Raw genomic sequence first — 13428 nt, forward strand, 5'->3', positions numbered from 1 at the left:
CCACCCTTTTAGAATGGATTTAATCGCGCGAAGCGCAGCGGACTTCACTTCCTTGCCAGACGTTCGTCTGCTAAGTTCGGTGTGGCGTAATTGCACAGTTTGGTTCTCTTCTCGACAAAACTTCCTTTCAATCCCATGTCTCTAACGTACCTGATTACCAGTCATCACAAAATGTCCAGTGAAGTGTTTATGTAGTATTAATCGCAACCGTAGACACCATTTTTGTGTGCCAACTTCGGCCAATTCGTCCATTCTCAAAACACCTCGTGGTCTCCCCCAAAAGACAAAACCCCAGGGTTTTCTCAACATGGAGCAGAAACGTCTCTACAAAGTCGTCCTTACTGGCGGTGAGTATCTTATTGCATTGTAATTAACTCTCCGAGCTAATTTTTAAGATTCGAAAACTCGAGGAAACACTTCATGGTCTTTTGGGACAGGAAATCCTGGTTTTCCAATAACATTGAAAAAAAAGAACCTCTTGCACGAGTTTTCCTCAATTTTTGGTTTATTTTTTAGCATGCAACAGGATTCAGACCTAATTTTTCAAGTTTCAAACGCTCCAAAATCATCTAGTGTTCGTTTACCACGGAAAACTCCCAATTTTTCACATCTTCTGACGTCAATTGTGATTCAAATTGAATTATTACCTGTTAGGGTGTTTGAAAATTGAAGATTTCAATGGTATTTGACATTCATACATTACAATCATTTTAAGTTTTTTACCATTGGAATTAATTACTCTCATAGACTTTGTAGAGTTGAGTAGTTAGAAGTCAGATTTATCACCGTCCGTCTCTAAATGGAACATTCGTGCACGTGTTCTCATTTTCAAGGATTTTCCGAAAACACAAATTGTCTATAAAGACAATTTGAATTTTTAAATAGAACTGTTTTATTCCACGAAATGTTTAATATGAATTTTGACTTGTTATTTCTAGTAAGTTCGAGCATGCATTTATTCCTGGATTAAACAATTAACACTCTCCACGTGTCTTGTTTAAAATTATCCCTCGGGACTCTCATATTCTACCTGATGTAATCCCAAAAATAGTTACGACATTTCATTTGGATTTTTTCACCTTTTACGTACAATATTATTTCGCATTTATCGATCAAATTCCCAACGCAGAGAAGACGTTGCTTCCAGCATTTCCGGTGAGAGCGGGAAATTTGAAAAACGGAAAATTTTCTTTGTTCACCGAATAAGAAATTCGCAGAAAAGTGTCAGTAAATTGTAGAGAGGTATTAGTGTTTTGCTTTTGGCACGAAATGACAGTGTTGACGTAGATAAAATCTCATGCCTATCCGACACCGTTACATTAGATAATTTAACGCCGCCAAAAACGTTCATTCAATACAGTGTTTTACAGCAATTAATTTTATCCGTGAAAGTAGCCATTTGGTTTGATCACCTGATAAAAACGCATTTTTCAAACTGGCGTCCATCTCTCAATCGATTTTAGCGTTACTGCAGAAGTATGAATTTTATCGTGGGATAATTTTTATCGCGACAATCTGAAAAGCATCGATTTGTAGGTTATGATTGACCTTTCAGTTGTCAATGACACAGGCAAATTTCCAGACATAGAAATTCGGCCGAGGAAAATCAACCATTACGTACTAGCCAGCTACTAATAATAGTGGTACCTAATAATAAAACATTATATAATAAATAGTGAAATAAAAGAAAATAACAAAGAAAAATTTATGAAGCCAGGAAAACTCAGTGGAAAAATTCAAATCGAATTATTATTTAATGTATAAGAGATTACGTCAATCTCAAGCTTATTACGCTATTATCTCATTTCATAGCCCAGCAAATAACGATTCGTTGGCACGTGCCATTTTCGATTAATAGTACTTTAGACAGTTTAAGATACTTAGACCCAACTGATCCCAATTAACACGAGGGTTTTTTTTGCAGGCGTCATTAGAATATTCTCGTGAATCGTTCGCACTGTAAACAATTTTTGAACGCTTTAACGAATTGTTCGCCTTGAAAGACTAAAAGCTCGGTGAAACTGTAGGTGAGCCGAGTTGAGGAATTAATCGTTTACTGGAAATATTCGATTCAAATCGCTATTTTACTTGTTGAGTGCTTTTGTGTATACACTAAGAGTTCAATACCCACGTGCTGCTGGGGCAAGGCAAGACCTGGCCAACTTTTGAGTCGACCTCTAACCTTATCCCTGCGTGACTTTAGCAAGATTTTACCTTTCTCGTCCAATCGAAATCGACTCTTGACACGTTTAAACAATAATGGCATGTAAATAAACCAACTAACAATGAGGATTGTGCTTTATTTTGTAGAATAAGACATTTACAAGTATCAATGACGATTGTATATTTTATTTCCAAGAATAATTGCAAGTAATTCAAAGGAACTCGCGACAAAAACTATTGTCGTGTGCAATTGATACTAGTAGATAAAAACGATGTTTCGATGGAATACAAATCCAGCGATAACAAGACCATTTTGAAAAGTGGGAACAATGGATGCTGGACAATGGAAAAATCTGAGGTCGTTTTTCTGATCTGTTCTAGGACCCTGCGGAGGCAAAACAACCGGGCAAACTCGATTGTGCACGTTCTTCGAAAACATGGGCTGGAAGGTAAACATTATATTACTTATAATTCCAAAAACCAAACCGAAACAAAATTCTAAAGAAGGTATATATAAGCAAAAACTAGAAAACGTGTGAGATATTTCCCGAAATTCTGGTGCTCTCATTAGTTCGTTAGTTCCCCTACTCTTGCCGAATCTCTACGAAGGCTAATAAAATTATAAAAAATTCCTAGGTTTACCAGATAATTTTCTTGCTGTGAAAGGCAGCTTTTGCCAATTTCTGGTAATCCTATTGAATGTTTTCCTTTATTTTAATATTTTGTTTGCATATTTTTGGAAAACTAAATATATTAAAATTGCAACAGTCAACTTCAAAATAATAAAATTTGCAGAAACAAAATTTAATCGAGTCAGTATTGTTAATATTGCATGTGAGATTTGAATTGAGTCTCCCTCTCATTTTTTGCTCTATTGTCATTCAAGTACGTTATATTAGAGAGTAACAAAATAAAGAAAGAGAAATACCAGACAGAAAAAAAGAGAGTTCTGGTAATCGGAGATTGTCATCTTCGTTGTGGATTCGATAGAGCGGTGGTTGTCTTCTTTTTCAGGTGTTCCGTGTTCCCGAGACAGCGACCGTGCTGCTCAGGTATGCAATCACACGATAAACAATTAAAAAGGTCAACAATGCCTTATATATATAGTAAAAAAAAGTAAAAGATTCTCGATATTTGAACAAATTTCTCAAATTCCAAGTAATCCCAATCAAATTTCTGTTTAATTATAATTAAAAATTTATTGAAACTTATTCGGATTTTTTATGCAAAAATTAAACAGCGATTTTTGATCGTTCATTTGACTCTGTTATTCTTCAGATTATTTATTTATTCCTCTCTTTTTTAATTCACTCGTTTACGTGTGACTAAGAAAAAACTGACTAATTCTAATAATATTTTATCGCTACGCTGTTACATTGGTGTGCAACTCTGCGGTGAATTTGCAATAAGCACAGAATGCATTAAAAAAGACCTTGAAAAAGTATATGTCCATGTGTGCACACAAACCCAGTAAATTACAACTTCGCAATTTGAATGGTAGAAGAATTTTTTTTTTTTATTTGTAATAAAAGTATTCTTTAAACTCGAGGAGTTTATATAATCTGCAGGATAAATCCTGTGTTAAATGAACAGAGATAAAAGAAGGAAAAGTAGTTATTGAGAATTATTTAATTTTTCGAGTCTATTCTTTGTTTTCTCTCCTTTCCTGTTTTGACTTTACGTACTTTTTTCTTTTCCTACTGTACCGAATGAAAAAGTCTCATCCACCGTCTGGTCTTTTCCATTTCAGTGGCGGTATCAAGTTTTCAGACCTGAATGCAGAAGAAGGTGAGTCTTTCATTTTCTTTACACTTAAGGGGTTATGCCTGGTCAGAAGGTCGAAAGAAGCGATTCTTTTAGACCTTTTGCCTGAAAAGAGTATTTAAATTATTTACTTGAAAATTGTTGTGCTTAAAATAGAACTATATATTAGATTGTAAAAACATTTTTTATTTATGAAAATATTACCAATCAGGGCCGTAGCAAGTAATCTCCAGGCCCTCTTAAAAAAACTATTTTGCTCTGTACACTGCAACTCAAGACTGGATTGTTTAAAATAAAAGAGCCGAAAAAAATTCGTTAATATGATATATTACCTAGTAATTAATCGAAGGAATAAGCAAAATTTTGATTTCACATCAAAATGACGGTTTCTTTAGTTATTGAAAAGTGAAAAAATAAATCCTTAGATTAATGACTGAGAAATATATTCAAAAAGATAGTGTAAAATTTTCAGAACGATCGATGAAACCGTTTTTGAGATATCGTGTACACCGACTTTAAAAACACGGTTTTGAAAAAAACGCGTTGAAAAACTTTGAAAACGTTGTAGACATACCGTTAAATTTAGCTTGCAGGTATAAGCAGAAAACTAATACATAGTCACACAATATATAGGAATACAATAGAAACCTTAATAAAAGGAGAAACGCTCCAGGTAAATAGCTGCTTTCGGATATAAGTTCCATCTACTTTCGAACGCGCCGAAGCGTCTTTAAAAAATATGCCTTTAACTCCAAAAGTAGTGGTCGAATCGACTTGAAATTGTGTGTACACGGTTTTGAATTAATGTATATTACGAAAAAAAACGACTTTTTCAAAATTCTGACTAGGTATAACCCCTTAATACCCCTTTGAGAACTGAAAACTTGGTCAAATTAATTAAAACCTGGATTTTCATTGCTCATGCTTAAAAAAATTTTATTAACAACCAATCCCTCCTGTACTCCTTGGAAAATCATTTTTCATTGTATTTCCTTTAAACCTTTTCATGATTGTTTTTCATTACATTTTTTTTTCTTTTTTTTAGATCATTTGTTTGGTTAAGAAAGCCCCAAGGCAATTACAGACTTGTCACATGGTTTTTGAATATTTACTATGGATGGAAAATTAGGCAGGAGACGTTTGCAGGGGGTGGAGAAAGCAGGTAAAAAGGGCTACTACGTGACAGGTCGTTCTATCGATCCAACCTTCGCTCCATCCCCTTTTCCTGCGAGACACCAACACAAGCTAAAAGGACTGTGCATTGTAGCAGGGGCACACAGCACTCCGACGAATCTGCAATATTTAAACAACTCATCGATGGAGTAAAATTGCCGACGACAGGCAATAATTACTGTACTTGATCGATATAGGATGCGATCGATTATTTATATGTGGAAGTCATAAACAAATAATAGCCCAAAAATGTCTCGTGATGCAAATGTCATACGTGAAAAGAGGGCGTTGTGCCATTTCACGAGTATTGCACAAAATGACCAGCTGCCAAAATTTCAGTGTACTGTCACGAGAGAGGAGGCCAGATTGAATTGCTTTAATTGCTTTTGTTTACTGTCTAAATTAATGACCAATTATTATTCTGCTCGCAGTAGCTTTGTAATTGACGAGGTTTCCAGTGCAAAGAAATTCGTATTAATTAATCAGAGACGTGGAGAGTAATTTAAATAGTTAGATGATAAACGTAGGAGATTCTTTTATTTTGTAAAAAGGAAACTAAAGAATTTTGCTAGACTGGGTACGAGGATTAACCTTGTTGATTAGCGTGACCCTAAGATACACGCAAGAGCAGAACGGATAATTTCGGGATTTGCTGCATAATTAGTCTTGCCAATTAGAGAAGCTAGTAAATGTTTCCCACTCGTCACGGTTCATAGTTAAAACATCCAGTTTCTTCTCTACTTTTCTGTAATTACAACTCTGAATTTTGTATTGCAAACATTCGTTTTTTTTATTTTCGTTATCGTACAAGGTTTATTAACGTCGTGTCTAACGTAGTGGGATTGTGTTTCTAGAGAATATAGTATTTTTTAATTGGCTTATCCAAGGTGCGTCTTTGTCTAATCGACGAGGTTTTACTGCTTTTTAAGTTTATTTCTGGTACTTTTATCTCAATCTTCTTTCTTGTCAGCGTTTTTCTCCTTTTTTTCTATCGTTGTACTGCTCCAGTTTGTCAGTGTCGCGTTAACAGGCTCTAACTGAGACCATTTTATCAGTTTTTATATTTTTTTATTTATTGGCTGATTCAAGGATGCGTTTGTCTCGGATCGAGGAGATTACGCAAGCAGCCCCTCGCCGAGTCTAATCCTGGTGACCTTGAAGCAAACAGACCGGCTTCTTCCACCGGCTCGTTTAAGGCTTCTCTCCGCGAATCCAGTCTGTACCCGCTAAACCGATTTTAGTGACGTCATTAAAACGATTCGCGAGCCATCCAGAATTCAGGGCGCGTCGAAAGTTGCGTCAGCTCGTTAATCAATCGTCACGTTGCTCCTTTTTTCCACTTCCCCCTTCTCCGTTTGAGGCTCTTCCGCGTCTACGGTTAACCAGATTCTACTGGAAAATATTCTGGACCGTTTAATTGGCCAATTTGAAGGTTGAGACGTCTTAAATTCATCAGTCATCACGAAAACTGGTTGAAAATTCATTTTTTCATAGAATTTTTGCATAAGATTCGTGTTGGCTTTCTTCTTAGCTTTTCAAAATTTCCGCCATAAGAGATTACTTTCTTGTTCCCTGGTCCTCTTGCCTCTGGAGTTCTCCTCACCACGGATCGATACCCCACTGCCCCATACTTTCGCTACTCTCCGCTTTTTTGCGTCTCAGATTTCCGCACTTGTTGAAAATCCTGCAAGTCTTCCCTTTTCAGCCCTCCCCCCCCCCCCCCCCCCGCCAATTGTAGAAAATGATTAATTTCCAGATATATATCTACAGGTCTGAATATTAAAATACAGGTATAATCGTATTCTTGCAAAGAGCTATGATTATTTATTTATTTTTTGTTAATTAATGAGCCAAGTCAGTCAGTCGTTTCATCAGATTTATATAATATATTCATTTTTAATTGAAAAGAATCAGTCATGAGGCAAGTAAAAATGAAAAATTGCAAGATAATTTAAATTCGAGTAGCTTTAATTACGCTTGGCTGGATTTTTGTTCTGCGTCGTTAGGAGAATGGTCGAATTACTCATAGCTGGCTCCTCGATTCGTGTTTAGAAGCTTGAAAGTTGAGTGAAATATATTTTACAAAGCAAATGTGGAAAAAAGTGAATATTTCATGAAATTCGCAGCTACCACGTGTCTTCAAGGTCGTTCGATTTTTGCCAAATACTCCTTGTTCCAAAAATCAATCGAGGATGACGCAAGGTTGTCAAAACTCCTGGATATCGACTCTGTAGAGGGTGAGAGAAGTAAAAGTGATATTATCCTGGTTAGAACCCCAGCTTAAAATTATAGGAAAGACAAATATTTTGTATGAACCACCTTTTCCCTAGTACGAGCTCATTCATCCCATAATGTACAAGAATAGAAGTACTTGCTGCCAGAAATACAGCATTTCTAAAAATTTATGTAGAAATTGTTTACCAGTCATACAATAATTAGTCATGCAAGCAAATATACGAACTTTCTTGTTGAATTCATGCAAAAACTGGTAAAACCCATTTTTATCAAACTCTTCACTCTGATAAATCAGTAATACATCGTTTGCCAATTATTACTTTAAAACAATCAAATCTTGAGAAAATTTATCAAGAAAGTTGAAAAGAAATTGATTCCTTGAATAAATGGTCTCTTATCAGTTGTTTTATCCTACTGTCATTTGTAGTACATTATTGAAAGATCAAAATAATATCTTTCATGATCAGACAAAATTAGGACATTGATCATTTATCAAGTTACAACAGCTGTTTTCTATTTATCTTGCGTCGTCCTCTTTTCTTTCATTAGAGGGTATGACCGATTAATTGAAGGTAAATCAACCTTTGGACTTTGCTGCACAAATGATTTTATATGATTGCTGCAAAAAGAAAAATAAGATTGAAAGTAATTAATTAGTAATGAGAAAAAAATATATAAAGCAAAGCTCTTGATAATTGAACAAAGTAATCATAGTGCAGTGTAGATACAAAATTTTGTTGATAATGTAAACCGATTAATCGAGTCTGTCAACTAATCAGCATTTGGTGCAACGAGAACATAATTAATGAGCCTGTGACATAAGTCTGTAAGATAGCCTTTTGTAATCTTTCGTAGACAGTAGAATTTTCAGTACCTCTTTCCCTTGCATATTCCTCTGATATTATTATCTTTCCTTTCTTTCTATAGGCTAATGCTTCTGATAATGGCACGTGCACTGGCAAAAACTCCATTCAACGTTTCCAAAAAATACATCGAGAAACAACTAATTTTAGAACCCTCCTTTCAGGATTCAAATTCCAGGAGAATCTGTTAAGGACTATGCTGCAGATCGAGAATACATTTTTCCAACTGGGTGAAAGCTGTTCGCGAAATTGCCTTATAATCTGTGATCGCGGTGCCATGGATGCATCTGCATGTGAGTTTGTTGGAAAAAATTATATTTTGAGATAGGAATTAGGAATAACAAGAATTGTATGGTTTTTCTTGCAGTTATCTCGAAAGATAAATGGGAGTTGATGATGGCGTCGAATGGCTGGAACAACGTGGAACTAAGGGATAACAGATACAACCAGATTATCCACATGGTATCAGCAGCCAATGGTGCGGAGGACTTCTATTCAACAGAGGAGCACGCTTGTCGTTCTGAGGGTGTAGAATTGGCTCGTGAATTGGACCACAAAGCTGCTTCAGCTTGGATTGGTCATCCTTACTTCGATGTGATTGATAATTCACAGGATTTCGAGTCGAAGATCTGCAGAATGATCGAGTGTATCTGTCAGAAATTGGACATTGATACTGGAGACAGACTTCGTACCAGTAGCAGGAAAGTCAAGTTCCTCGTCAGAGGACCTTTACCCCCAGACTCGGAATTCCCTGCTTTTCAAGATTTCGATGTCGTACACAACTACCTCCAGAGCAACAATCCCAAGATGCAGGCTCGTCTTAGGAAAAGAGGCCAAAAAGGTAAAATAAATGCTTAGTTAACTTCGAAAATTAAAGAATCTTTCGTCTAAATTAGATCTCACTAAAACTTTTATTTTTTTTAAGGGCATTGGTCCTACATTCATACGATTCGACGCCCAAAAATGTGTGGCCAAGTAATCGAGGTCAAGACCCAGCTTACTCATCGAGACTATTTAAACATGCTGGCCCAGAGAGACGATTCTCATTTCACTATCTTTAAACGTCGTCGTTGTTTTCTTATTAACAATCAGTATTTCCAGCTGGATATTTACAAGGAACCTGCTCACCCAAGGTAAAATCTTATCGTTTCTTGATTCCAACTCATACAACCTTATTTTGTACCTATTGAACGATAAATCTATATTTCAGGTGTCGTGGTTTGATGCTACTGGAAACTTACACTGCTTTATCTGGGGACGATCTGAGGAAAATTTTACCACAGTTCCTCACTATAGAGAAAGAAGTTACTGGCAATCCAGATTACAGCATGTTTAATCTGAGTTTGCGAGAAGAATGGAATAATACAAACAAGTATTGTCGCACTCTTCAAGGAAGTGAGTGCCTTTTTATTATATTTAAAATGTAGACAATTTTGTAAGATATATCTAATATGTGGCTTCAATAATGAAATTCAGGCTCAGTAGATGGTTCAGCGTCGGACAGCAAAAGCGAAACAGGGTCAAAACACGATGTGAATCAAATGAACGGAGTAAATCACAGGATGAACGGCACAGAGAAGTTAAATGGTACAGGAAATACATCTCGTCTACAAAATGGTGTCCACGGTATAATAAATGGCGATACGAAACTCAGTAATGGGCATGGTATAAATGGGAGCTGGGATAATCATCTGAATATAGGGAAAAAGGGTGATTTACCTCAAGAAAGTAAAAGCGATGAGAAAAATAACGGGGTTCGCGATATTGCGAAGGCGTAATAGAAGATTATTTCTTAAGAATAACTTAATTAATGTTCCAGCTGGGTGATAAAGTATTTTGTCGGCACTAGCAAATCTCTTGATAAACATCTATGTAATATAAGAAAAAGATTCGGTTAGAATAAATGTTTATTTTTTATTTAACAGCGTGTCAGGTTGGAAGTAATTTTCACGTAGATTGTACTTAAAGATTTCGTTTATAAACTTAGTTTTTCATTGAATTCATTGTCACAACTCAAATTTGTATAGACTGAGACACCCGAAGACACTTATCTTTATTACTTCACTTCTATTATTAATACGTCACCGACTTTTACCTGAAGTATTCGTAGCCTTCTTCGGAGGGTTGGTTAAATTGTGATAGAGGGTAGTGTACACGCAATTATTCATGTACTTAGTTGCTTTTTCTCTTCCGAATAATTACTGTTTGCGAAAACTTTTAATCCCGGAGAAAATTTTGATTCTGTATTTAAATTCTCTTGTTATTGCGTAAAATGTTAACATTTAAAAATGCATATGAAAGTAAATTATGTATGATGCGTTTTGTTCGATTATACAATTTTTTACTTACGACTGGATTATACTGTACGAGAAGAAAATGTTTGATTTGCCAACATATCAGGCTCGTGAAATAAGTATTTTCTTGGTCTTTTTTTCTTAAAAAGAAATAAGAGCTGTGATCGCTAACCAAGTGTTACAGGAAAGGAGACACTTATATCACAAATTTCACCATCGTTTTGAGACAAAGTGCCTGCCGGATATTCAGTCGTGGAAATTAAATGATATATGAAATAAAAATATATATATTTTCAATGGAATTATGCAATAAGTCTTTGCCAATACACACTGATCATCTTATATTTGATCTAAACCCGTATTGTATTCATGATCTAATAAAAGAAATGTCATGTGCCTATCATACTAGCAAATTTCGTAAAACAAATAAACCCTCTGTTAAGATTAAGCACAAAAGGGTTTCATTTTTGGTGGATAATTTATTTCTTAATGTTTAATATACAAACAGTTTTACAATCAATTGATTAATTCAGTTTGATTTATGTTTCAAAAGTTATTTAGTTTTATATTATTAATCTTTACTGAAAAAACTTGAAACGTCTTGTTAATGGAATATGAAAAGTAAAAAAATGATTAAAAATCACTATAAAATATTTTGTTGAAAGCATGATTTTTAACTTTGATTAAATTTACCTTTATGCGCTACTAGTAGTTTACTAATTTATAAATAGAAGACTACGCAAGCTGGAAGTATAGTTGATGCTTTTTTCTAATTATTTGGTGTCTTTTCCCTTACATTTGTGCTGCATAATGCAATCATTAATATATCTCATAAAATGATTTCTCAAATGAATTAAAAATTAATAATCACGTGGGAGTCATTAGACAAAGTGAGGCATTTAAAATGCCCATGAGCATAGACGTAAAAGAACGTTCGTCTCAGTAACTACAAGAGCAATTATTTTTTTTTTATAGGACCTTTTGGAGACTCCTTTGTATTTGTATATGAAGATCTTATAACAAAAAATGACTGTTTCTTATTATTATAAAGATAAACAAAATTTTATATTTTAACTCTGAGACGTATGAAATTTCTCACATTATAGAATCCATTAGCAACAATTATAATATATTTACTTTTTCTATAAAATTGTAACAGGGCTATTTTAAATATATACTGTTAATAATAGAAGCAATCATAATAACTGTTTGCTAGACAAGCTTTAGTATTTCTCTGCTTCACTAAAAGTTTGTTTTAATTAGGAATAATTTTTTTTTTTATGTAACATTGTAGAAAATCATTAGTACATATACATACATATATATATATATATATAAATATGGCAATATTTGTAAATTACGCTATTAAATAGAACCTCTATGTCTTGTACAATATTGATTATTGTACATTGGTAATAAAAATAATACTTAAATAACTTTTAAATATTTTATCATCTTTATAGTGTGCAGAAAAAACTGGTAGATTTTTTTTTGGAAGCATTAATCACTGATGATGGATAAGACAAATATTTTGGAGGAAAATACTGATTTTTTTGTTGCACTCAATAATGCACTAAGAAGCTATATTAATTTTATAGCATTTGATTAATTTGTATAAATAGGAGCATTTAAAGAAGCTGTTGATCTAAACCTTTTTCTTTCTTTTTAACAGTGTAGCAACTTTTGTTATTACTCTGGTTTCAATTCAATTACTTAAATCTGTTATGTTAATTATCTACTAATACTTTTCGTTTGTTGTACTTTATACATTTTTAAAACTTTTTTACTAGGTACCAAAGTTTGACTCAATCCAGGTCTTTTTTTACGTTTATTCAATTGGTTGTTCTCCTGATCAACTTCTTCTTCATCATTTGCTGCTAATTGTCCATTAAACTGAGTTTGGCAAATAATAGTTTCTTGTGGAGCACGAATTGCTTCCAATTCGGATGCAGTTCGATGTAAGTCTGAGTCATGGGCAAATGTGCAATTATGCCCAAAGCGGCATCTACCTTTTCTGTAATTCCAACAAATTTTTTTGCCATTTATCATTTTTGTATCATCCAGAGTTGGAGTCATTTTCACATGTTTTTCCAAAATGGCACTTTTAGCTTTCTCCGCTTCTACAAATGGATTTGAGAAGACAGAAGTTTTCAGGGTGGGTGTGCCATTAAAGTCAGGAGTGGGTAATGGAAGTTTATCTGTGGAAGCTGTGTTACTGTCTGCAATTCCATCGCTCTCTTTGTTCTCATCTTCCTCGTCCTCATCGTCCTCCTCCTCATCCTTAAAACTGATAGTTAAGCAATATCAGATTACAAAGAACATCACCAATCTTACTTAATCATCAAATTAGAATAAAAACGTATTTATAAACATAAAATGTAACCCGAAAAAAGAAGGAAACTAATGACACTTTTATTGACATAGGCGAAATGACAGATATTGACCAGGAAAATAAAAATTGCTTTGAGGTTAGATTATAGTGATTGAACATAATGATAATTTTATTTTTGTATAAACTTACATGTTATTAGTATCATTAGAATCGCAATCACTTTCGTTCTCCGAACCTGAGGAAGTACCATAATCCGCTACCAAGGAAGCCATCGTTCTTACCAATTAAATAACAAATATACTAATACTAATCTAATAAAACCACCATTGAATTGTTGCGTTATGGTGGCGTTATGATGGGTTATGGCTTATGAAGATTTCGCGAAGCGAATGGATTATTACTCCGGGTCAAAGAAATCCAGACGGAGATTTGGCAACATTGCAAAAAGCATGTCGGAAGCTGATGGCGCCACACTCAATACCACAGAAGTTGCGGAAAATTTGATTAAATAAGGTGCATAACTGCAAAATTACCTTAAAGATGAAATTCATTCAAAGGATATAGAAAGAAAGATTAAATACGCCGACTAGAATTTTATTCTATG

At 34.4% G+C, this 13428-nt stretch overlaps 2 protein-coding genes across 4 annotated transcripts; one reads left to right on the top strand and one right to left on the bottom strand.

Moving 5' to 3' along the window:
• The first annotated feature begins 56 nt into the window (after positions 1–56).
• Positions 57–10897, top strand: Ttd14 (TRPL translocation defect 14). 3 transcript variants are annotated; one of them, XM_066737920.1, is made up of 10 exons: positions 57–347; positions 2545–2612; positions 3178–3215; positions 3914–3951; positions 7227–7337; positions 8363–8491; positions 8566–9039; positions 9124–9331; positions 9409–9593; positions 9675–10897. In XM_066737920.1, exons 1-10 carry the CDS (start codon positions 308–310, stop codon positions 9974–9976), a joined length of 1593 nt encoding a protein of 530 aa, XP_066594017.1. In that variant the 5' UTR covers positions 57–307; the 3' UTR covers positions 9977–10897. The 3 variants fall into 3 exon arrangements, with proteins under 3 accessions (XP_066594017.1, XP_066594018.1, XP_066594019.1); XM_066737921.1 differs by lacking the exon at positions 7227–7337; XM_066737922.1 differs by lacking the exons at positions 57–347; positions 2545–2612; positions 3178–3215; positions 3914–3951 and adding an exon at positions 5026–5089.
• A 398-nt stretch (positions 10898–11295) lies between these two features.
• Positions 11296–13237, bottom strand: LOC136779950 (uncharacterized). The gene is made up of 2 exons (XM_066737923.1): positions 13014–13237; positions 11296–12779 (listed from the first exon to the last, which is right to left on the bottom strand). The coding sequence occupies exons 1-2, from the start codon at positions 13094–13096 to the stop codon at positions 12224–12226; spliced, it is 639 nt and encodes a 212-aa protein (XP_066594020.1). The 5' UTR covers positions 13097–13237; the 3' UTR covers positions 11296–12223.
• Between the last annotated feature and the right edge of the window lie 191 nt (positions 13238–13428).

The sequence above is a fragment of the Prorops nasuta genome, unplaced genomic scaffold (assembly GCF_024137725.1).
Source record: "Prorops nasuta isolate Cenicafe-Biocafe unplaced genomic scaffold, Cenicafe_Pnas_1.2 PNAS00018, whole genome shotgun sequence".
Taxonomy (NCBI): Eukaryota; Metazoa; Arthropoda; class Insecta; order Hymenoptera; family Bethylidae; genus Prorops; species Prorops nasuta.

Bases quoted from the DNA above. Each gene is read 5' to 3' on its own strand.
- Ttd14 (XM_066737920.1), top strand. From the start codon at position 308: ATGGAGCAGAAACGTCTCTACAAAGTCGTCCTTACTGGCG. The intron at 2,613-3,177 runs GTAAACATTATA...CTTCTTTTTCAG, and splicing joins TCGAAAACATGGGCTGGAAG to GTGTTCCGTGTTCCCGAGAC. The intron at 3,216-3,913 runs GTATGCAATCAC...TTTCCATTTCAG, and splicing joins ACAGCGACCGTGCTGCTCAG to TGGCGGTATCAAGTTTTCAG.
- LOC136779950 (XM_066737923.1), bottom strand. From the start codon at position 13,096: ATGGCTTCCTTGGTAGCGGATTATGGTACTTCCTCAGGTTCGGAGAAC. The intron at 12,780-13,013 runs GTAAGTTTATAC...CTTAACTATCAG, and splicing joins TCTAATGATACTAATAACAT to TTTTAAGGATGAGGAGGAGG.